General features: G+C 47.1%; 4 protein-coding genes across 4 annotated transcripts; 1 reads left to right on the top strand and 3 right to left on the bottom strand.

Annotated features, from left to right (window-relative positions):
* Window positions 1–618: 618 nt before the first annotated feature.
* PCYB_123340 (myosin PfM-C) lies at window positions 619–7,809 on the bottom strand (the record flags this gene model as incomplete). The annotated part of the gene is made up of 5 exons (XM_004223667.1): window positions 619–717; window positions 995–3,476; window positions 3,717–7,167; window positions 7,304–7,415; window positions 7,750–7,809. 5 exons carry the CDS (start codon window positions 7,807–7,809, stop codon window positions 619–621), a joined length of 6,204 nt encoding a protein of 2,067 aa, XP_004223715.1.
* A 2,269-nt stretch (window positions 7,810–10,078) lies between these two features.
* On the bottom strand, window positions 10,079–11,135 carry PCYB_123330 (hypothetical protein; the record flags this gene model as incomplete). The annotated part of the gene is made up of 2 exons (XM_004223666.1): window positions 10,079–10,602; window positions 10,829–11,135. The coding sequence occupies 2 exons, from the start codon at window positions 11,133–11,135 to the stop codon at window positions 10,079–10,081; spliced, it is 831 nt and encodes a 276-aa protein (XP_004223714.1).
* Window positions 11,136–11,782: 647 nt separating this feature from the next.
* Window positions 11,783–13,906, bottom strand: PCYB_123320 (chromatin assembly factor 1 P55 subunit; the record flags this gene model as incomplete). Its single annotated transcript, XM_004223665.1, has 2 exons — window positions 11,783–11,855; window positions 12,126–13,906. 2 exons carry the CDS (start codon window positions 13,904–13,906, stop codon window positions 11,783–11,785), a joined length of 1,854 nt encoding a protein of 617 aa, XP_004223713.1.
* A 3,206-nt stretch (window positions 13,907–17,112) lies between these two features.
* On the top strand, window positions 17,113–20,462 carry PCYB_123310 (adenosine/AMP deaminase; the record flags this gene model as incomplete). The annotated part of the gene is made up of 8 exons (XM_004223664.1): window positions 17,113–17,343; window positions 17,546–17,795; window positions 17,977–19,046; window positions 19,335–19,515; window positions 19,682–19,800; window positions 19,946–20,007; window positions 20,150–20,266; window positions 20,396–20,462. The coding sequence occupies 3 exons, from the start codon at window positions 17,113–17,115 to the stop codon at window positions 19,044–19,046; spliced, it is 1,551 nt and encodes a 516-aa protein (XP_004223712.1). The 3' UTR covers window positions 19,335–19,515; window positions 19,682–19,800; window positions 19,946–20,007; window positions 20,150–20,266; window positions 20,396–20,462.
* Window positions 20,463–23,513: the final 3,051 nt, after the last annotated feature.

Genomic DNA, 23,513 nt, shown 5'->3' with positions numbered 1-23,513 from the left:
CTTCTTTTTTTTTTTTTTTTCCCCTTGCCCCGGAACATAGTAGGGCAAAAGCTAGCCTAAGTTGGCAAGCGGGGGAGCACCGCGCTGTCCTGTTGCGACAGAACGATGAAGCACAGAAAAAAGCAAGTCGAGAGGACGAAAAGAAATAAAAAAATGAGCAAATATCTCCGCGAGTGGTTTAAAAATGGTGAGGCGATTTATACATGGGGTAGCAAAAAGTGTGGCCCCATTTAAAAGGTGGCATTATATATATGGATGCCCAATTGTCAACAGCGCATGGTGGGGGGAGGCTCCCAAAAAAAAAGGGGCTCGTAGACGTTGCTCCCTTTTGGGCAAGTTTGAAGGAAGGAGAGTAGGGCGGTAGACGACAAATTGAAAGTGCGACGAGAGCAAACGTGATACAGGGACAACCGGGGACACCCGATTCAACTCAAAAATGGGAAAAAAAAAAGGAAAAAAAAAGGAAAAAAAAATCGTTAATTAGTTTTTTTTTTTTTCGCAGCTGGGGGAGCGCGAACCGATCTGCCGCACGCTCTCCTTGTAAGGCCTTTCATGGGGAAAAGCCAATCGGAGCGCGCTACCTAATGGGAAAATGGTTTGGCGCGCGCTCCCTGGCGCCTACACGAAAGCCCGCCTCCAGAAGACCATGTTTCCCTTGGAGTCGCCTGACACCATTAGCGTGTCGATGTCGTTTACCACCACGGCCATGACGGGTGCCTGCGAGGGGGCGGGGAAAATGAGGCGATAACGAGGGGGAGATAATAATGAGGCGATAGCGAGGAGGAGATAATAATGAGGGGATAACAAGGAGGAGATAACAATGAGGGGTGACAACTGGTGTCACGCGGGGGGCACGTGCAACCGGTGAAGAGTCCCAATTGGGCGCGCTCACGAGGTGGAGCAACACGGGCGGGGCGCCTCGTCTCTCCGCGGTTACTCCTCTGCAACTCCGCGTCAACTCCGCGTTCACTCCGCTGCAGCTGCGCGTCCCCACCTTGTGATGTTTTAAAAGGACGAGTCTGTAGTTGGACTGCGGCAAGAGGGAGCAGATGTAAATGTTTCCATCTTCAGATCCGGAAAGGACCCAGCCGCCCCCAAACTTGGAGTAGCTATTTCGGATGGGCAGCAGCGCGTGGTTAATTCTAATTCGATGTTTAACGGATAGACTTGTGAGGACCATACCCTTGGACCCATACACACATTCGATAATTCCCATATGGTTATCACAAGAGTTCACAGTTATTAGTGGAGAACTCAGAAGAGGTTGTTTCGGAACAAATCTGATACAAGTTATTGGAGAAAGGGAAAAAAGTAATTTAAATCGAATCTCTAAACGTTCGTTGTGCACTATTTCTAAGATATATATGGTTCCATTTTTTGATCCTGCAAAGATATTAAGCCCTGTATCATCCATCTCTAGTGTCCTAATTTCACTTTCAAGCTTGATTTTCTGATTAACATGACCAGTGTTTACGTTGACGATACGAAGGAGGGATGTGCAATTGGAACAAAGGAACAGGTCCAGGTTTGTCGGGAGCAACAAAACAGAGAGAGTTGCGGAAGAGTCTGAGAAAACCTTCAACAGGAAGCCCGTGCTTACCTCCCATATCTTTATCGTGCGGTCAATTGAGGACGAAATTATTTTTTCTTCTGTGAATGTGAAGACGAGGCACGTGATGGCTTTTTTGTGCCCCGACAGTTTCGTCAGCAGCTTGGCGGACGTGATATTCGCGTTGTCCTCTCCGCTCACGCTGCTAACACCGCTAACACCGCTAACACCACCAACACCGCCAACACCGCCAACACCGCCAACACCGCCAACACCGCCAACACCGCCAACACCGCCAACACCGCCACCCCCTGCACCTTGGTAGAAGTAGTGCCCGCCGTGGGCACTCTCGAGGGGGGTTCGCAAACACTTGTAAATGTAAATAATTCCGTCCTTGCACCCCACGGCGAGCAGCGTGTGCATTTTGTTAATGGAGTCTCGTCCGATGAGAAGATACGTGATGGGAACACTCCCCTTGAGTGTGATTTCATAAATAGGCTGCAGACCCTTCCCCATTTCGACATTATATTTTTTGTTACCATATACGTAACTGTTTAGCGGCATAGACTCTCGCAGAAGCTGCACGTGTGCATTCTTTTTGGGATGAACACTACAAAGGGATTTAAATGAGCTAACCATGGAATACACGCTGTTATTGTTCTTGTGTTCGTCACGGCGAGTTATGTGTTCGTCACCCCGAGTGGTGTGTTCGTCACCCCGAGTTGTGTGCTCGTCTCTCTTCGATGTGAAATACTTTGGAAGGAATTCCTCCTCGGGGGGGAAGTTCAAATTCAGGTGGTTCACACGGGCATGTGTTTCCATCGCGGATTTTTCGGTGTCCTCCATTTGGTGTGCATGTACATATGTATTGATGTAGTCACGTGGAGGGAGGCCTCCCCCGAGATCTCCGGTACCTCCGATACCTCCGATGCCTCCCCCGATCTGCTTGGCGAAGTGGTGGTACCGATCGGAGTGCTGCCACGGAAAGGCTTCATCATTTCTGTGCATGTGGTATGTCTTCCCAGGAATGGAACACAAGTAGGACTTCTCCCCACACACATAATTATTCAGTATGTCATACATATCGAGTGCCTTCACGTAGTTAGCACTACATGCTTTGGCTACCCTCAACGCGTAGGATACATCGCATGTACTTTGTTTTAAATTTATTTTCTCGTTGAATATATTTTCAAGTAGATGCAGTTTGGTTCTTCTCTTAACATTCGTTAGGGCTGCTTCCTGAAGGAGATGCAACGCTGGGTGAATAGAATCGCCATTGCTTGAGTCGAACACAACTACGATGCAAGCAGAGCTTTTTACCAAATTGAACAGACCATCTTCTGCACTCCTGTTGCTACTGTACATGCAATCACAAATTTTTACTGTAGCATATTTATGTGTCACTACATACGTGTCATATATAAATGAGTTACTTTCATCAGAAATTTTTTTTTTATTTTTTCGTAACAAATTAAGGTTTATTTCATCTCCAATTCGAACAAAGAGATCCTCCAATAGACTCGTCTTTCCAACTCCCTTAGGGCCGCACATCAGTATATCTACGTTCTTTCCATTTTGCCGATGAGTAGTCCTTCTCGTGTTCAGTTGCTCAGCGTATTTTTCTCCAATTCGTGCGACTCTCTTTTCTATAGACTGTTCGGGCCAAGTATCACCATGTTGTTCTGTGGTGAACCTCTCCGTACCTGACCCTCTCTGTAGTACTACTTGCGTCGCCTGTCCACTCTCAAGGAACACGTCCTTCCGTTTAATGTCGGACAGAAGTCTGAGAAGCTGGTTGTAACGTTCATTTAGCGTGTTGTTTTTCTTCATATATTCTTTGTTTTCCCATTCCAGTTTTTTTATCTTGCTGAGGAGGGTCTCTATGTCGTCTGTGCGTGGAGGTGTGCCCGTCTCGGGGGGGGCGGTACTATCAGGAGAAGCGGTACTAACGGGGGAGGCGGCACTAACAGGGGAGGCGGTACTAACAGGGGATGCGGTACTAACAGGGGAGGCGGTGGTACCAGGAGACGCGGTACTAACGGGGGAGGCGGTGCTAACAGGGGATGCGGTACTAACAGGGGAGGCGGTACTAACAGGCGACGCGGCGGTATCCGGAGACGCGATGTCCGCCCCGCGGGGTAGGGGGGCCACCCTTATCCTCGCGCACTCGCTGGGGAACTTGCTGCTAGATGGCGCATTCGCCTGAGCCAGCCTCTCCGTCAATCCCTTAATCACATCCTCGTTGTCCCGATTGTTCCTTTCGAGCAAGTCGACCCTTTTGGCTAGCTTCTCCACACTAGCGAAGGCCTTCAACAGCTTGTTCTCAGCCTCCATTTTTTTTTTCCTCTCATTCTCTATTTCCTTCACTAAGCACTGGTTTCTCTGAATAAGCACCCCTACTTCTTTCGCTTCCTCCTTCAGTCTCCTCAATTGTCTCCTCGCTAAAATTCCTTTCCATTTAAGTTGAATTTTTTCCACAGCTCGTTTCATGTCAGCTAAATGCCTCCTCTCCTTGTGCATCTTCCATGTCGCTTTGATGAGGCTTGCATAGTGGTTAAGTCTGTACTCCTGGTAATGCTTCCTTGTCAAGTAGCCTCTCATATGTGCCTGTATAATAGTCGCACATTTTTTCTTGTGTAGGAAAGCCTTTCGAATGCTGTAGCCATATATGTGTAAACAGATCAGCTGTATCGCTCTTCCCACCTTTGTCCTCTCATTTCGAATGACCAACAGTATGTGTCTGGTCCACCTTTGCAGCAGCACCACTTTCTTCTTCATCGTCAAGAATAGCTTCCTCTGTCGATACGCTTTGTAGTTCTTCTGCAACACTACTGCCTGCACAGATCGGAAGTCGCTTCGCAGGGTGGAAAGAACGTTGTACGCTTCACTCTTGAAGAAGCACAGAGATTTACCCACCGCCCAAATGAGCGCGCTGTCAGCCTTGTCAGCGGCGGTGGAGGGGTTAGCGGTGTTGGAGGGGCTAGCGGTGTTGTCTCTCTCATCGGGGTTAGCGGTGTTGTCTCTCTCATCGGGGTTAACCACGTTGTCTCTCTCATCGGGGTTAACCACGTTGTCTCTCTCATCGGGGTTAACCACGTTGTCTCTCTCATCCGGGTTCGCGACGTTCTCGACGTTCGCGGCACTGTCAGATGTGCCCCTAATATCCCCAGTAGCACCCTTGCCGACCCCCCCCCTGAGTGCGGCCTCCTCCATCTGACGCCGTTGCTTCGCCGCGCCCAGCGAGGCGATCAAGTTCTGTATGGCGTCGCACTGGTGCAGCTGGCTGAGGACGAAGGTGGCCTTCTGAGCCCAGGATTTGGTCTCATAATCCCGAAACAGCTTCTTCCCTTCCTTGTTCAACAAAATAGAGTAATCCTTTACGCAGTCCGTGTGTGTAAGTCTAACAGGGTACCCAGAACGACTAACCTTTATAGCTTGTAAGACTCCCCCATACTTGAGCTGCTCATTCACAGAGACGCGATCGAAAATTTCGGGCATGTTCTGAGAATTAGGTTTAATGCATCTAATAAAATGGGGTTCAGTCTCTTGGATTCTTCGCATCAGCTGATGAAGCTGTTCCTTAAATTCGCTGGAAACAGTTTGAAATCTTTTTTTCTCCACATTTCTTCGTAAATATTTATAAAAAAGTGAAGAAGTGTATTCACTCTTGCTGTTCACAAGTACCTTCTGTACATCTACTGATAACTGATCTTTATTCTTTTCCAAAAATCCAGATGTATTATAAGTGACCTTTCCAGCAAAGTGAACAATGACGAAAGAGGATGGGTCCGTCTTCACAGCCATAAACCGATTGGTGGCAGTACCAAGGGGGGAACAATGCTTACTAATTATTTTACTGCAAAAGGTTTTGTCCTTCCCAGATGGAACGTAGCATTCCTCGTCCAGCATACAGAACACCCCATACGGTTTGGATTCAAGCAAATTGACAGAATCTGCATTATCGGGGAAGTCTAATGGGTCCCACTCTATCCCCTCATCAATGTATAACCTTTCTTCACACTTAAATATGAAATTGTTGAAAAATTGTTGCAAGCATTCATTAGTATAGTTGATACACAATTGTTCAAATGAATTTAGTGCAAATGATTCGAACCCAAATATATCTAGAACCCCACAAAATAACAAATTATTGTCTTCTGAAAAACCTACGGATTCGTTTGTTCTTTCTACTACTTTTAAAAATAGACATCCATAAATGGCTCTAGCTAGTGCATCCCTGACATCGTTTGCTACGGTTGCATTTACTGGTTTTTTATAACACTCGTTATTCGCTACAATGGTTCTATAACAGAGTGCGTTTTTTAATTCTTCTGCATCTACATCTAAAAAAGATGCAGCCTTTTTCAAATCAGAAAGGGAATCCTCCAAAATGCGACACTCTTCTCTACTTTCGTCATTACTGAATAGGACGTTCCCAATGTATAAGATCCCTTCTAGCACACGAAATATTTGGTGCTGTTCCGATTCGCTTATCCCGATGGTCTGCATGGCGTATACGGTCGTCTCGAATAACTCCAGCTCGTTCACGTCGCTCAACTCGTGCACGCTCGACTTGGTCAGGTAGCGGAAGTGCTCGTGGCTTTGGAAGCCCGTCAGGTTTATGCTCACCGGCTTCGCGCCCATCTCGGGGTCCCTGTACTTCTCCGTCGCGGGGAAGCGGTACAGGCGCGCCTCCTCCTGAGCGGCGCTCTCAATGTTAGCGGCGTTCGCAGAGTTGGAAGTGTTCCTAGGAGATTCGTCAACCGATTCGTCAACCGATTTGTCAGCCGATTTGTCAGCCGATTTGTCATCCGATTTGTCAGCCGATTTGTCAGCCGATATGTCAACCGACTCGTTAGCCGCCCCCTTAGCCGCCCCCTTAGCCGCCACCTTAGCCGCCCCCTTAGCCGCCCCCTTAGCCGCCCCCTTAGCCGCCCCCTTAGCCGCCACCTTCGCCTCCCTGGCCGCCCTGCAGAGCTGGTAGAAAATGTGGTAGTTGCGCTCTCCCTCCTGCTGGTAGCAAACCCGAACCTTCTCCAAAAGGTAGGTCCGAATCTTCGCGCCGCACAACTTCCCCTTGGTGTAGTACTGACCCCCACCCCGCCTGTCCAAAGAAAACTGCAACTCAATAAACTTCCCAAAACGACTCGAGTTGTCATTCCTCAGAGTCCTTGCATTCCCAAATGCCTCTAACAAAGGATTACTCTCTAATATCTGACACTCAATCAGGGATCTATTTTTAATGTCTGAACCTGCACAAGCAAGAAATTTCATCACGTATTTTGTTGATTCGGTCTTCCCTGCACCTGACTCTCCACTTATTAATATCGTTTGAGGTTTATTATGCTGACACATCCCTAGGTATGCACTATTGGCAGTGGAAAAAATATGTGGACTTTTAGACTGAATCGGTTGCACATGTTTAGCTAGCATGTTGTCAGAATACAAATCTGGAATTATCTTAAATGGGTTCACTGCGATCAGAATCGGTCCCGTTAGAGTATATATTTCGTCAATATCGAATCGGACATTCAAACTATGCAGTATGGATGCTTCGTGCAGGTGAGTTAGATTCGTTAAGTCTGAGGGGGCTGAGAGACCGCTCGAGTCGAATACGTCTAAGGATGGGAAGAGGCAGGAGAAAATGAACAGGATGATACGCTTATCGTGGGGGAATCACATTTGGGGTATGTTGGACGAGTTACGGTGCGCCTACTTATCGGTGCGCCTACTGATCGGGGAGAGCATACGTACCCAAATTCCTTAGATGGAACTCGTCCTTCTCCTTCAACACAACGATCTCGTCATCCTCCGTCTTGGCCACCAGATCCGTTCCTTCCTTTATGATTTCGGCGCACACCCACACCTGACGGGGGAGCGGTCAATGGGGGGTAATTAATGGGGAGACATTCGCGCAGTGGCAGCAAGTTGGTGGGCGATTAGCTGAGTGGCAGCATGCTGGTTTGCCATTAACAGCTTGACAGCTAATCCGCTTGCCATTAACTGCCTAGCAGCTAATCCCTTTGCGCGCTTCCAACAGGGCATCCACGTGGCGTGGACTAGGATCAACCGGTAACGCCCTCAAAAAGGGAAAACAAAAAAAAAAAAGCGGCCAACAAAAAAGGCCTAGTAACGACATGGGTACGACTATGCATGTACGCACATGCAGTGGAGCTCTTTCCATGGTCAGAAAAAATTACCTTTTGTTTATCCCTGACGAAGATCTTCGTCCCGATGACACATTTGCTAACAGAATCCATGAGGTGGGACGGGTTCGCATTCGTTTTTGGTCTAGGTGAGTGTCTACTGGTGCAACGTGGTTTTTCCCTGAGGAGTCGTCCCTTCCAGGGCGCTCACCTTCTGTGACGTGGGTTACGCCGCTGTGAAAGGGGGTACTATAGGGGCCGCACGCTGGAAGGGCGGCGAGCTAACAAGGTGGCAAGCTAGCAAGACGACGCTTTGGTCCGAGTGCTCCTCTCCCTCTTATGAACTCCGTGGGGCTAACTCTCTGTAGAGACAAGCTGAGGGTTACGCTACAGGGAAGGGGGTGAAAGGAGTTCATGTGGGGGGAAAGTCCCAGGTGAGCGACGCGCTGCTACCACTCGGCACACTGCTACCATTCGGCACACTGCTACCACTCGGCACACTGCTACCATCCGGCACACTGCTACCACTCGGCACACTGCTACCATTAAGACCCTTCTACGCATGCACAAAGCATTCATGTCGGGTAGGGAACAAAGTCGATCCTTTTTTCAGTCCATATTTGTGGACCTTCTCCTCCCCCCGAACATAACATGGACAAAAATGACATCCAGCGAGTGGGACGTGATTGTTCTTTCCTCTTTGTGCAATCAATTGTCACCGTTTGTACTTTGGCTTCTATGTGCTGTCCTACCTGGTGTGATGGTCAACAGATGCCACAAAATGAGCGGTGTCACCCTGGGGGGAACCCTTCCTCCTGGGATGAGTAAACGACTCACTTAGGGAAGACCTCTGCGCATAGACACACTCAACGGAATTAAATAAAAAAAAAAAAAAAAAAAGGCACAACAGGAGCGGCGTTGTAACAGTGCGGAAAAATTGTGGTTGTGATAACTCCGAGCTGGTGTGACAAAAAGACAAAAAAAAAAAAAAAAGGAGGAAGAAGAAGAAGAAGACGAAGAAGAAAAAAACGTAGAGAAGGTACAACTGGTGCGCAGGTGACACTCGTCGCGAAAGCAAAAGTGCCAGGAGCGCCGCGCATGTCCTGGCTGTTAAGTGCGCACTTAAGCTAGCGCGGCACATAATCCACATGCACGGGTGTACTCGCACGGCAGGCGCGCCTAGTGGGAAGAGCCACTCGCATTGACGAATGAGTCAAAATGGTATAAACGTTCATTTGGACGATCTCCGCAAGTCCATCGCGTGAAAAAACAAAAAAAAAATACTTCTTTATGTATGCATGACCGTATGCTTTTATTTCCCCCATTTGCCTTCTTTTCCGGCCGCAGGGATCCCCAGTTGACGCGCTAAACTTGGCGGGGTTATTTCTGGGGAGGTGACAAAATTTGCAAGCTGGTAGGACGTGCAAAGAGTGACGAAAAGGAACGAAGAGGACGAAGAGGACGAAGAGGACGAAGAGGACGAAGAGGACGAAGAGGACGAAGGGGAACATTGAGCCTCTCGAGGGGGCAGCAGATATGAAGAAGTCTTGCCAAGTCAAGTCTCAACAAATGACACAAAAAAAAAAAAAAAAAAAAACCCCATGTTACATGTATTGTGCAGCTTATGACCCGGTTTTGTTCCGCGCCAGGGGAAAAGAGGAAAAAAAAAAAAAAAAAAAAGTAAAAGGCCATGTTAAAAAAGGCGCAGTGAAAAAGGCAAATCGTGTGAGGACGGAAAGGCCATGTTAAAAAAGGCGCAGTGAAGAAGGCAAATCGTGTGAGGACGGAAAGGCCATGTTAAAAAAGGCGCAGTGAAGAAGGCAAATCGCGTGACGGACGGATGGAGAATTGAGTGTGCCACCCCCTGATCAAATAAAACGTGGAAGGCAGCGAGCTGGTTGGGGGGGAAACACTTGCACAGTTGACGAGCCTCACAGCAAAGGTATTCTTCCCATTTGGGGATGAGGCAATTATCGTGACAGAGAGGATGCTATGTTCAGTTCCCATCAGGGCGGACGGTTAGGGGCATCCTACGCTACACGTTACAGGTGCATGGTGGTGATGGGTCAATATTACTGCTTATAACTGCTGGGTTGTTCACCAATCGACTGCGCAGCAGTCCCATTTGGGGCTCCCCCATCTGACAGCTTGGCGGTGAAACCGCTTCGCGGCGAAGGGCCCACTTGTGCTATTCAGCGTCATAACAAGGGGAGAGGAGGCAATCCAGGGGGGAACACACCTCCTAAGGGAGTACCCTTATGGAAGTACATCCTCAAGTATGCCCTTATGGAAGCTCACCCTTAAGTATGCCCTCAAGGAAGCACACCGTTAAGTATGCCCTCAAGGAAGCACACCGTTAAGTATGCCCCTTTGGAGGGACCCCTCACTTGGACGAATCCAGCACAGCGTTCGTCTTCTGAATATTCCTTCTACAAGCCTCAATTTCGTTGACTAGCTGAATTTTTTTATATTCATATTCGTTGCACTCTCTGTCCGTCGGAGCGACACCCTCCTTGTGTGGCACTCCAAGGGAAACAAGCTCGTTGTACTGGTCCACCTTCTCTCTCAGTTCCGTCATCAACTCGGCTTGATAAACCTTCATTCCTTCCTTAATGTTATCTTCCCTACAACTAGAATTCCGCATGTCTGAGAAAGCCATCTCAGCACTTTGGATTGCCTCCCTTCTCTCCTCGTCTGTTAAGACGGCTGGAGAGCAACTGGGGGGGAGAACCTTACATTTGTAACCAAAGAAAAGCTCGCTGAGTTTTTTTTTTTCCAAAATTCGATTTCGTTCAATCTGTGCAGGAAGCTCTTTGATGCACTCGTAGTTTTTTGTGTCCTCTAAAATTTTGGCCAGTGGTTTTTTGTGCGGTATGGTGTCTATAGGGTGTTCCTTCCGGACGGGCTCTGCGGGGGGTGGCAGCGGGTGTTAGCAGTTGACGTGGTTAGAAGTGACGTGGTTAGAAGGTGACGTGGTTAGAGAATGACGTGGTTAGAGGATGACGTGGTTAGAAGACGACCGGGTTAGAAGCCGACCGGGTTAGAAGCCGACCGGGCTAGCAGGTAACTTCCCCCGGGGTTGCAACGCGGCTGTGCCCTTGGGGAGATCCCTCCCCCCCGTGATGGCACCCACTTTTGATCTCCGGGTAGCTGACTTGGGGACGCCTCCTCTCCACCTGGGCAGGTTCACTCATCTGTGGATCATCCTTAGTGGCCCTCTTCGTGCTGATAAGGGCGGGGGTTATTTTGCTTTTCTCCCCGTAGAGGTTGTAAAGGAGCTTCCCTGCCTTGGTACCAAGCCCGAAGGATTTCCAAAAATTTGTGTGCGTATCTGGTTTTTTATATTTTATGTCCTCCTCGTCACTTCTACTTTCTGCATTCTCCTCACCGCTCTCGTTTTCTCCCCTTTTGGCATCTTCACCTGTGTCACTTATCATCATATGTGATGGGTTCTACTGAACGTGTGTATATGCACAGGGGCAAAAGAAAGTTCCTCTTTTTGGGAGGTAGACACACATAAGGGACTATTATTCCTTGGGGGAAGAACTGAGATCCGAAAAAAAATGCGTAGCAGCGGGGTGATCATTTGAGGAAAGGCTCGGCTAATGTGCAGCGAGGATATAGTCAGAGAGAGCAAACCAATAAGAATTTTCTTGGGGGGGGACCTCGCCAACCTCGATGAAGGGACTCACGGTGAGTAAACGGACCAGCGGGTCATTCCGCGAAGCTCCGCAGCAGTTCCAAAGTAGGGACCTTCTCCCGTTTTCCTATTTCCCCATTTGTTGCGAGTGCCCAGGTGCACGTGTGCGCTTTACGTGCGTGTCTTGAGCAAGTGCTCCCTCCGTCAATCGGCGCGACGTGTCAGACGGATTGAAGTTTAAAGAAGACCCCTTTTCCAACAAGTGTGAGAGAAAAAAAAAAAAAAAAAATCACCTTACTTTTAAAAGAAAACATTTTTACGTTTAAAAAAAAAATCTTTTGTGTGGAAAGAAAAATGGAGTATCGTGTGACAGCATGTGTTGTTGCCTCGGGCGGTAGGTAGACAGGTCCCCTCCTTTACTCGTCCGTTTCGCAAAACGCTGGGAAGTTACTGGAGCAGGCGAGTTGCAATGCTGATATTGGCTCGGGAAGTTACGTTGGCGTTTTCGCTGTCATACGCCCTGGCAACGTATGAAAAAAAAAAAAAAAAAAAAAAGTTCCACCCAGAGGTGAGCATGCCTGATCCCTTTTGGGGCAGCGCGGGAATGTGTGTCTCTCCCACATGTGTCTGTTCCTACGTTGAGAGTGAACCCTCGTTTGTGCTTCAGCTTTAGCGTGTCACCATTTGGCCATCCGGGGAGATACGCATCCTTACCACTACGCTGTTGTTATGCGGTCACTACGCTGTCACTACGCCGCTATTCCGCTACCCCGCCGCTACCCCGCGTCACTGAAACAAGAACTGCTCGTTCATGTGCCACACCTGAAGGGAGTTATCCACACCCACTGTGGCCACCAACAAGGTGTTGCTGTTGGCCCAAGCAAGGTCATACACACTTCCAACATGGCCACCATGAACGAAGAGCAGCTGCTTTGGGATCTTCTTCGAGTTATTGTAAATATCGTCCTCCAGTTTTTGTACCTTTCCATAATCTGCAGAGTTCCTAGAAATATCCCAAATGCATGCTGTGCCATCATCTGAACATGATCCAAAAATACCTGACTGCATCAGACTGAATTTTATTCGATTAATACTCTGTGTGTGATAATCTAGCTGAAGGAGAGACTCCTTATCATATCTCAAATCCCAAATAGAAATTAATCCATCTGCATATCCACAGCAAAAAGTATGTTCAGAAAAAGTATCAAAAGAAAAAGTATTCATAGCTGCATTGTGTTCTTTAAAATTGATCTCTGCTTTGGAAAAAAAATTTTTGATTCTTACATCATAGAGACTCATATAACCATTATCATCACAAACCCCTATGACGTTTTTAAATTTGGGATGAAAAAAAATATCGTTTAATGACGTCTCTTCATTTTTATGTATCCATGTACAGAGAGGACTCAAGGTGGGTGTATTTTCGTAAATTTTCAAATTGTAATCTGCAACCTTTCCGGTTTTGTTAATTCCGTACGTTCTTGGCACTTCGTTGCTCTTCGTTCCTTTGTTTATATCCCAGAGGCATATGCTTCCATCCGATGCGCACGAGGCGAGGAGCAAGTTGCTCGTGTTTACATCAGCAAGGACTTCATCGCTGCTTTCTCCTTCGTTTGCTTCCTTCGCGCCTGCCGCGTCTGTCCCATCTGCCCCGTCTGTCCCGTCTGCCGCCTCCGCCGCCTCCCTCGCGTCAGGCTCGACCTCCTCCCTAAACGCAGCGCTTTGCTTGGCGCAGCTATCATAAACCCGATTAATGTTCCAACATAGACCACTCCCTTCACTACTGTGCCCCTTTAGGATCATCTGAGGGTAGCATGTAGACGTGTCCGAGGGGAACGAAGGATGCTTTGTATAATCAAAGAGCAATATATTCCCATTGCACGTCTGAGTGACAATAAAAAACGAGTTGCTTGGTAGGTGAGTGGCTCTTATGACTTCCCCTGGGTGGAGTAACTTCGCCTTTACTTCAAAGGAAGGGAGTGGGTGTCCCTTTTTCTTCTTTTTGTTATTAATAAACCCTGTGTAGTTTTCAAACTGCAAAACGTCTTCCTTTGTAGAGTACAGTGGAGCCTTTACCTCCCCAATATACACGTATTCTGCATCCTGATTTGACGTATGTGTTCCGAGGAGGATTTTATTTGTAAAATAGTTCGTTTTAGCTTTGAAGGAGTTATCGATGCCTATAAACTCGACCGTCAGGGAGGGCCACTCCAGCTTGTTCCTCAATAGCACGTTGTACAGGAATGGCGTGTTCCTCCTCCAAATGATGTACCGCTCGCTGCTGATGTCCACGCTCGCCTCGTTGGCGCTACCCACGGGGTTGGCGCTACTCACGGGGTTGGCGCTACTCACGGGGTTGGCGCTACTCACGGGGTTGGCGCTACTCACGGGGTTGGCGCTACTCACGGGGTTGGCGCTACTCACGGAGTTGGCGGTACTCACGGGGTTGCCGCTACCCACATGGTGGCTGCCACTCACGAGGTTGCTGCTGTGCGTCTCCGCAGGACTCCGCCCTTCATACGAATCACTCAGGTCGAAGTTCCTGTTTCTTTCACGTATGACATTCATCATTTTCGCAGAACTGTTTCTCTCCTTACGCGGTGCAGACGTGAGTAACTGACGGGCTGCCTTCCTCTGTGCAATGCTCAGGGGTGATCACAGAGTGGGCCGGATTTAAACTTCGAGTGCCCTCACGTGTGTGCACATATATGCTAAGGAGGAGGCATCATTGGGAGAACTTCCCCATTTCTGTCGCCCAGGGAGGGAGAACTTTATACGTAGTCCTTCACCAAATCCTAACTCACGTGTGAACTCTGCTCCAGGGGAGGGAAGGGGGAGACCACACATGCGGATTGGAAAATTACAAATGGTCTTGTGAGATTGCGCGTATGACGGGGTGTGGGTGGAAATTCGTTCGATTCGTTCGAAGCGCATAAAAGTGGCCTTTGCTCGTTTGCCGGTTTGGAAAACTTGAAAAGCCGCTTTGTGTACCCACCGCGTAATGCGTTTTTTTTTGTGTATCCGTATATGTATATCTATCTGCATATGTATCTGTGTATTTTTTTTTTTTTTTGTCAATTTTAAAATTGGCACACGAACGCGTTCAGCGCAATGTGCGCAGGGAAAAAAAAAAGAAAAAAGAAAAAGGAAAAAGGAAAAAAGAAAAAAAGAAAAATTCAAGGGAAGAAGAAGAAAAGAAATACCCTTTGGAAAATGCTGAATTGACTTCCCTCCCAAAAAATTCGATTCCAAAATTCGATTCTCAAATTCGTTTCGATGTGATGCACGCCTAGTTTTAGCTTTGTGGATCTCCTAAGCTCTTTCACCCCTTTGAAAGCTCCAAAAAAAAAAAAAAAAAAAAAGGGAACACTTCACGCAGATCAGATAGGCAGCTTAGCAGTGAAGCAGCCAACCCGCGCAGCAGTGCGGTGAGTGGACGGCGCCTGCTGTAAGTTTTCCTTTTCATCCCTTGTGTCCTTTTGTCACAGAGGAAAGTCTCCCCCTTTGGAGGGGGCATACGGACATTTAAGGAAATGCCCTCCTACCATTACGCATATTGCTACGCGGGGAGATAGACAAAGATAGACGTCCCAAAGGTGGCGTCTCAAAGGTGGACGTCTCAAAGGTGGACATCTCAAAGGTGTAAAGCGGATGCGCCCGTCTAACCGGGTTGACCATTGTTACTAATTGGTAACTCAGAGGGGCATACCGCGAACAAAAAAAAAAAAAGAAAGAAAGAGAGTTGGCTGAATAATTGCCAAACTGGTACAGAAGTAAAAACAGAATTCTTATCATTGCACTTAGTGGAGGCAACTCGCACGGTTTGTTTCGCCCAACTCTGTTTAGACCTAACCAGGAGGTTAATTGTTAACAGGCTCTTAATGGCAATAAAGCGCGTTCACAGGCGAGTTCTTCTCACACATTTGTGTAAATTTGCATGAGTGGGGAGTTTACCTGAACGGTTCATATTTTTTTTTTTTTTTTTCCTTCCCCGCGTGTAACCTTTTGAAGGGATGCACCTCTTCTTTTTTTTCCATCCCCTGACACACATACCACGTAGTTGTGGCGTAGTGGATGTCCTCCCCGGAGTTGCCAATTCAAATAGCACAGCTCATTATTGGACATCCATCGCAGGGGCTATTCTGCCGATGCATGGAATGAACAGAAAGAAAAAATGCACAGGGGACCCCTCCGTATGGAATTTAACGAGGGAGTTGCAATCTCTGGGCACAATGCCTCATCATTAAAAAAAGGGAAAGTGAGATGCCACGGGGGGGAACAGTCGAAGGTGGAGCATGCGAATCGTGACAGTCCGCGTGGTTCGCGCAATTCGCGTGGTTCGCATAGTTCGTGTAGTTCGCGAAGTTCGCGTAGTTCGCGAGGTCCACGCAGTCCACATAGATAGGGTTACATAGCTGTTCCCCAACCCGCCACTGCATATGCCCACGAGCGACGTATACAACCGCGCATGTGTACACTATACAGGGGTCCATTCCCATTTTGGCGATCAAAAAGGGCGCCGCATGTAGGCACCCCAATTTAGTTCCGTTCGTTTGAGTCATCTCTGCGCGCACGTTCCGCACGTAAAGAATCCCCCCTATGGGGTTGTCTCCAAATGGGACCACTAAAGTGCCAAGCACATGCAACTCGATTTAGTTGTTTTTTTACAGCAACGTTTTTGAGCATGTCTATGGGGGCCAAATGGGTGGCTACCTTTTTGTACAGGGGATGTAACCCCTACTCATTTGTTTATTTCTTCCTGAGGGTACCCCCCAACTTATGCTCCATTTTGATGAGTAGATTTGATTTTTTATGCACAACGCTTGATGTCCCCTCGATGAGCTATCCACGAGCAGTCCGCCCCCACAGGTGCTACACATTCACGTGGTTCTTATTTGTGCAGCACGCAGGATTCGCCGTGTTGCACCTCCACCCCTAAAAGGAATTAATTCTGCAAATGTATACGTACAGTTAAGAGGGTTGTATTCTCTGAAATGTTTTTTTTTTTTTTTTTTATTTTATTATTTTACTTTGTTATTTTACTTTGTTATTTTACTTTTTTATTTTACTTTATTATTTTACTTTTTTTTTTCCTCCTTCCTTTCGACATTGTCAAACTTGTATGGTGTGAAGCATGCACGTGGTCAGAAGATTATTGATCTTTCTTGAGGAGTACAACGCTAACGCACTGTTAGAGACACATATACACCCTTTTTTTCCCCACACATATATCCTTTCGCGAGAATTTTCGCATGCGCCAATTACATGACGTGAGGGGAAGCCTCCAATTGGTAGTCTTTCCAAAAAAAAAAAAATGCTACAGGAGTGGCTACGCGGTGAATTTTGTTCATCGACAGGTAAGCATTGTAAACCGCAAAGCAAAGGATAGCGGCTGGTCGTATTTGCTCAAATCTTGTGCTGAAAAAAAATACACATAATAAAAAAAAAGTACACATAACTGATTTGCAACGGGTCGGTGAGGACAACCTTTCCCTTGTTTTGAAAAAAAAAGAACTTCCTGCGATTCATACATCCTTTCTCTGTGTGCGTGTGTGCCTGTTCCCCTTTGATCCGCTGCAAACACGTCCAATCGTTCGCTGTTGTACAAACGCAGTCGTGGTCTCCTTTACAACATCGCACGTGCAGGTGGACACCTCAACATTTTGCGACATCCCCTTCAGTGTCCATTTCCCAACTCGCGAATTGGGTTTGTTTGAAAAAAAAAAAAAAAAGTGGCACATTTGCCCCCATTTCACTCTTCTAACCTTTGCGCGACAATGAAGCGACCAAACAGCAACGGCGACTTGGGTGAAACTCTGCTGAAGAAAAAAAAGGGGTGGGACACTCTGTACGAGACGGTGGTGAAAGCTTCGTCCCATGCGAGCACAAAGTATGATGAGAACGCCCTCGTGAGTAAGGAGCTGCCAGATTTGAACAGCTCCAATCGCTTCATCTTTACCTTGTCGTCTACTGGGATCATTCCGCGCGAGGAGGTGGACGTCACGAAGGTATCACTCGAGTGGCGCAGCAGATGGGCAGCGTTACCGATTCGTAGTGCTACCAATTCGTAGTGATACCGCTCCACAGTGCTACCGCTCCACAGTGCTACCGCTCCACAGTGCTACCGCTTCACAGTGCAACCGCTCCACAGTGCTACCGCTTCACAGTGCTACCGCTCCACAGTGCTACCGCTCCCCCCCCTGCACGCAGAAAATCCTGAAGCTATGCAACCTGCGGGACGAGTTTATAAAGCCGTTCGCGGACATCGACACGACGTTGGTAGAAAAAAGAAGCCACTCGAAGGGCGGCGAACCGAAGGAGCATGAAGACACCAAGTCGGATGAGCCAATTTACAACCCTAGCAAGGTGGTCATTTTGGAGAAGTGTAACGCCTTCCTCAATTTTGTCGACGGGATTTTCTTCGTTCACTGGGACCCCCTGCTGGACGATGGGCCGAAGAGTAAGCCCGCGCGAGGCGGCGCCCGTGGAGCGCTACCTCAGCGTTGCACAGGGCAGCGTTGAACAGGGCAGCGCTGAAAAGACCATCGTTGGACAGGGCGCCGCTTTGCGAGTTACTTTTTTGCGACCAGCACCGATACATCGTTCGCACAATGCGCACTGTGGCCCCCTCCCCGATGCAGGCAGAGATCAATGCAGCGAAGCGAACAAGCTAGCAGAGCACGCGAGCATCAAGTCGACGGAGGAATACCTATCAGCCATCCAAGAAATAATGATGGCCGTGCAGGACCCTGCCTGCAAAAGCTTCTGCTATCAAAGATTAAAGTACCTAGAACAAAAATTTGATTTCCACCTTATGTTTAATGGGTCTCTAGAGTTACGTGAAACAGCTAACATAAAGCATAGGGACTTTTACAACATCAGGAAGGTAGATGCACATGTGCATCACTCAGCATGCATGCAGCAGAAGGTATTGCTGCGATTCATTCGAGACAAATACCAAACAGAACCTAACACCGTAGTGTACATGACAGAAAATGGGATTAAAATGACCCTTAAGGATATTTTCGATCAGGAATTAAAGACCTCTGCATATGAAGCAACCGTAGACACACTAGCCGTTAATGCACTCGGAAGCTGCTTCCACAGATTCGATCTGTTCAATGATAAATATAATCCATTTGGACAAAAATTGCTAAGAGAAATATTTTTGAAAACGGATAACTATATCGAAGGAAGGTACTTAGCCGAAATTACAAAACAAGAAATAAAAAATTTAGAGAAATCGAAATATCAACATGTGGAATGGCGTATATCTATATATGGAAGGAACACAAACGAATGGAAAAAGCTAGCTAAATGGGTTCTACAGAATAATCTCTCCAGTATTTCTGTACGTTGGATTATTCAAGTACCAAGACTTTACTATATATATAAAAAAAGAAGGATAATCAACTCCTTTGCTGATTTTTTAAGTAACATATTCGAACCTTGTTTTGAAGCTGTCAAAAATCCAGAACAGAATAAAGAAATTTTTTCCTTCCTCCAGCAAGTCGTTGGTTGGGACAGCGTTGATGATGAGTCGGCCATTTCCAAGTATACCACTAGAGGTGGGGAGCTTCCTACTCCTGATAAATACACCAGTGACAACAACCCCCCTTACTCCTACTACGCATACTATATGTACGTTAACATAAGGACCCTAAATGACTTTCTCGTTAGTCGACACCTACGCCCCATGGCTTTCAGGTGAGTAGCAGAAGTGTGAGCCGATGGATATGCGTCATTTGTGTAACCTTTTTAAGGGGAACCCATCCCTCATTACCATGTCCTTCGCAATTTTGCAAAAAATTTTCTCCACTTAAGCTGTACAGTGTTCTCCTCCCAGAGTTCACATGCGCTCGATAGGTTGTCTGCTTGCCTTCATGGTTTGCCCGACTGCCCTTCATCACGTGCCCGATTGCCCCTCATGACGCGCCCTCTTACCCCTCATGGCAGACCCCACTGCGGCGAAATCGGAAATATAAGCCACCTGGCCACCATGTTCCTACTGGCAGACAGAATAAACCACGGAATAAATTTGAGGAAATCGCCCGTTTTGCTGTACCTCTACTATTTGAAGCAGATCGGGTTGGCCGTTTCGCCCCTGTCCAACAACGCCCTGTTTTTGCAGATCGGTATGTCTGCACGGAGTCCTTCGGGAAAGGCTCACTCTGAACAGGGTGCGTCACGCGGGAGGCGGGTTTGCGTCCGCTCATGTGTGTGCTCATGTATATATTCGTGTGCTCATGCATATATTCGTGTCTGTATCTAAATGCGCCTAGCCAGCGAGCTGCCAGCCGGGTGATCGCTGAGATATGCCAAATTGCCTTCACCCCACCCCCGTAGAGAAAAACCCGTTTAAGCGCTTCTTCAAAATTGGCCTGAACGTGTCTCTGTCCACGGACGACCCCCTCATGTTCCACTTCACGGATGAGCCCCTGCTGGAGGAGTACTCCGTGTGCGCGGTAATGAGCTCGCACGGGGAGTGGTCACCAAGAGTGGGAAATACCCACCGCTGACGAGGAGTCCCCACCGCAGATGAGTCCCCTTTTGCTCATTTACCCCCCCCTCCTCATTGGCCTCTCACCCATTCGCACCCCCCTTCCAAAGCACATATGGAAGCTCAGCACCGTGGACTTATGCGAACTAGCAAGGAACTCCGTCATGCAGAGGTGACAATAAATTGGCCCTTCTTTCATTTGAAGTTGCGCGTTTGTTGCGATTTCGCAAAATGGTAAAAGAAAAAAAAAAAAAAAAAAAAATAGAAAAAATGTAACTTTGTCCTGTTCCTTGTCCCTTCCCTCTCCCCTTCAGCGGGTACGAACCATCCTTCAAGGAGCACTGGTTGGGCACAGACACAACTAATGGAATGACAAATTTTGAGAACCACCCGGAGAAAACGAACATACCCAACACGAGGGTGGCGTACAGGTAATCGCAACACGAGTGCGTGGGCCCCATCGCGGGTCCGCACAAATAAATGCATGCAATGACAGTAGCGCTCGTAAACGGATAAGTCACTCCTTTTTGGGGTGGCACTTGCACACCTCACCACTGCAGGAAGAACACCTTTGACGAAGAGAATGAAAACATTTGGAGGCTAGCGAATTACGCAAGTGACGCGTGAGGCATTGCCTCGTAGAGATATTCTTCCCCTCCCTGGTACGTCTCTCCGTGTGTGCGTTTCCTCGAGCGGGGCCCTTTAAACTGTCCACCAGTCGTATGGACGCAACAGTGTCCAGCTGCACATACGTTGATGTGCACGGCATATGGCCGAAATGGCAGCCCCCTTTTTATTCCCCTCTGCAGACAACGGTCATGTTCGCTGTGCAGAATGACCTTCCCCGCCTTTTTTTTTATTAACCGTTTATGCAGAATGGTCATATTTTGATGACTAGCCAAGTTTTACATTTTTTTATTAACCGTTCATGCAGAATGGTCATATTTTGATGACAGTTAGCCAAGTTTTACATTTTTTTATTAACCGTTCATGTAGAATGGTCATATTTTGATGACAGCTAGCCAAGTTTTACATTTTTTTTTAAAGCATACAAAACAACACTGCGCTGTTGCACGTGGACGATCCAGTGCATGTTCTCCCTTCAAACGGGATGTTCCCTATAACAGTTCAGCACGTTTGGTGGCCAATCAGAATAACCTTCATGCGTGGCACATGTACGTGTTTTCACCCCTTCGCACATTAAAAGTCCCATTTCGGGACTAAGACCACGAACTTATCAGTACGTGCGCTGCGTAAAAAGGGGGGGGGAGGTAGACAGGTGTGTGCAAAACGAGGATACTCATTATTGATCTTTTTTTTAATGCCAAGTATGGCGAACGAAACAAAAAGAAAAAACGATGGACACAGAGGCCAGAAAAAACGGTCACCCTGTGCATGCCCTTTTGAGAGAACACCTTTACGACGCCGTCGCGTGCGCATTTAAAAATTTATCCTTTTATAAATATGACCGAAGGAGAGCGCACAAAGTAGCATCAACGAAGGTACATTTATCCCTCACCGTGTCACGTGTAGATTTTTTTTTTATATTCCCCCCTTTATAAATGTATTTCCCCCTTTCGGATGCACATTTTGGCCATCATGCGGAGGGGGGGGACTTGTGCCCAAGAGGGTTGCCAACTGGGGAGTTCATAACGAGCCATCAGATTTTAGCATAGGGGGGCATAAAAAAAAAAAAAAAATTTTACTGGAGTGTTATTTTTAAAAGGGGGAAAAGGTATGATGCCATTAAAAATGACCTGTGGAGTTTCTAATTAGGTTCACATTCCTGATGAGTGAAGCTCTGGTATGAAGGTCTCCATGTGCATGGATATGCATACGAGTGTACGCACATTTATATATGAGTGTATATCATGCTTTACACTTTTGCGGGGCTGCGTATTGGGCGTTTCATTTGTGTGCCCGTATGGTCCAGGGAGAAGAACGTTATCACGTAGGAGGAATAATACATACGTGGGGCCAACAAACGTCAGAAGCAAATCTTTTGCTCATTCGTGGAAGGAGAGGGTGGATCCACAGTTTACCTTTTAAATGTTCCTTTTGGCCGCGTCGCAGCATTCACAGGGTGCACGCAGATTGGGTCGGTTCACACCTCATGGTTATGCATCTTCTCATTACCATGTTGAAGATCGATGGCACAATTTTAAAAAATGTCGTATGGGTGTATGCCCCACTTGTACATACACATTTCCATGCGAACATAACACGGGCACTCCTGAGCGCGTTGTTTGCATACGTCATGGAGTGTATATCAGGGGGATGTGCCACGTGCGACCGTCGAATGACGCGCTTCCGGTTGGAGGCCTCCCGAGCGCTGAGCCGCCAAAGGAATAGGCAAAAAAAAAAAAAAGGAATTCAAATGGGGCAAACGGGCTAACCGGCTTAAATGGATAAAAACGGGCCGTAGCTTTTGTAAATCGGTGTACATATAAATTATATATCATATAAATTATATAATATATACGACCTATATATTTTTTTTTTTATATTTTTATTATTTTTTTTATTTATTTATTTTAGTTTTTTTTTTTTTTCCTCTCTGCGCTGAACAGAACGACGCCCTTCCCACATCACCCAATTTTCGTTAATTCACAAAAAGTTGTTAACAAAAAAAAAAAAAAAAACCTACGTAGGCAACATGCGCAAATTCGCACAACGACAGAGCAATGCTTTTTTTTTTTTAAAAAAAAGAATATGCTGGCAAAATTGACGCGTGTCATATTATGCCCATTTTGCATGCAGTCAAAGGGTTACTTTAAAAAAAAAAAAATAGATATTCCCTTCGTAGTGGCAGTATTATATATATGTAATTAAAAAATGCCACCTTTGGACGCAGGACGCAAAGAGCAACTATTTTCTGCGATGTGAAAAACTGTTTGTGGGGTTGAAAAAGGACTTAAGGGTGTTCATTCGAGCCACGTCTCCACATATGAGCACCACACCGTTTTCACGTGGGGGCTCCTCCGCGATTCCGTTTGCGAGCTCCCCTGCACAGGTGCATACGCGGCGACGCGGGGCATACACCTGCCGCTTCGTTACGTACCAAACGAACGCAGCACAAAATGAAATAAATGCACATATAAGTAGGCATATAAAATAGGCAGATAAAATATGCCTACAGCACATGCCTACAGTACATGCCTACAATTACATGCCTACATTATATGCCTACATTATATGCCTACATTATACGGCCTACATTATACGCCTACATTTTGTGCATACCTGTGACGCACGCACAATGCTCGGCGCCCAGCTTCGTTCGTAGGCAGGGGCCATAACACTGCGCACTGCGAGTCTGTGTCATCCTCGCCGCAGCACCCGCCGCAGCACCGCCCCCAGCGGGGGCCTTCTCCCGCTCTCTGCCGCCTGTGCCACCGCGACCAGGTTAAGCGAGAAATTATTATCGCGTCCCATGCCATGATCAATTCTTTAACACAAGCATATGTTCACGCGATTTATGCGCCTCGTACAGTCAGTACGTATGTATACATGCGCAGCATATATACATGTTTATTTGTAAAAAAAAAAACGCGAAAAAAAAAAAACAGATGGTAGAGAATTCAAAAGAAACAGTTCGATGAAGAAAAAGAAAAAAAATGTTCTTGTTTTAGAGAAAAAAACGTACCTCGCAGTGTTCCTACCGAATGTTCACATTAT

Source organism: Plasmodium cynomolgi, chromosome 12, assembly GCF_000321355.1.
Source record: "Plasmodium cynomolgi strain B DNA, chromosome 12, whole genome shotgun sequence".
NCBI lineage: Eukaryota > Apicomplexa > Aconoidasida > Haemosporida > Plasmodiidae > Plasmodium > Plasmodium cynomolgi.
Note: the sequence above shows the minus strand (reverse complement) of the source record. Positions and strands in the feature narration are given on the sequence as shown.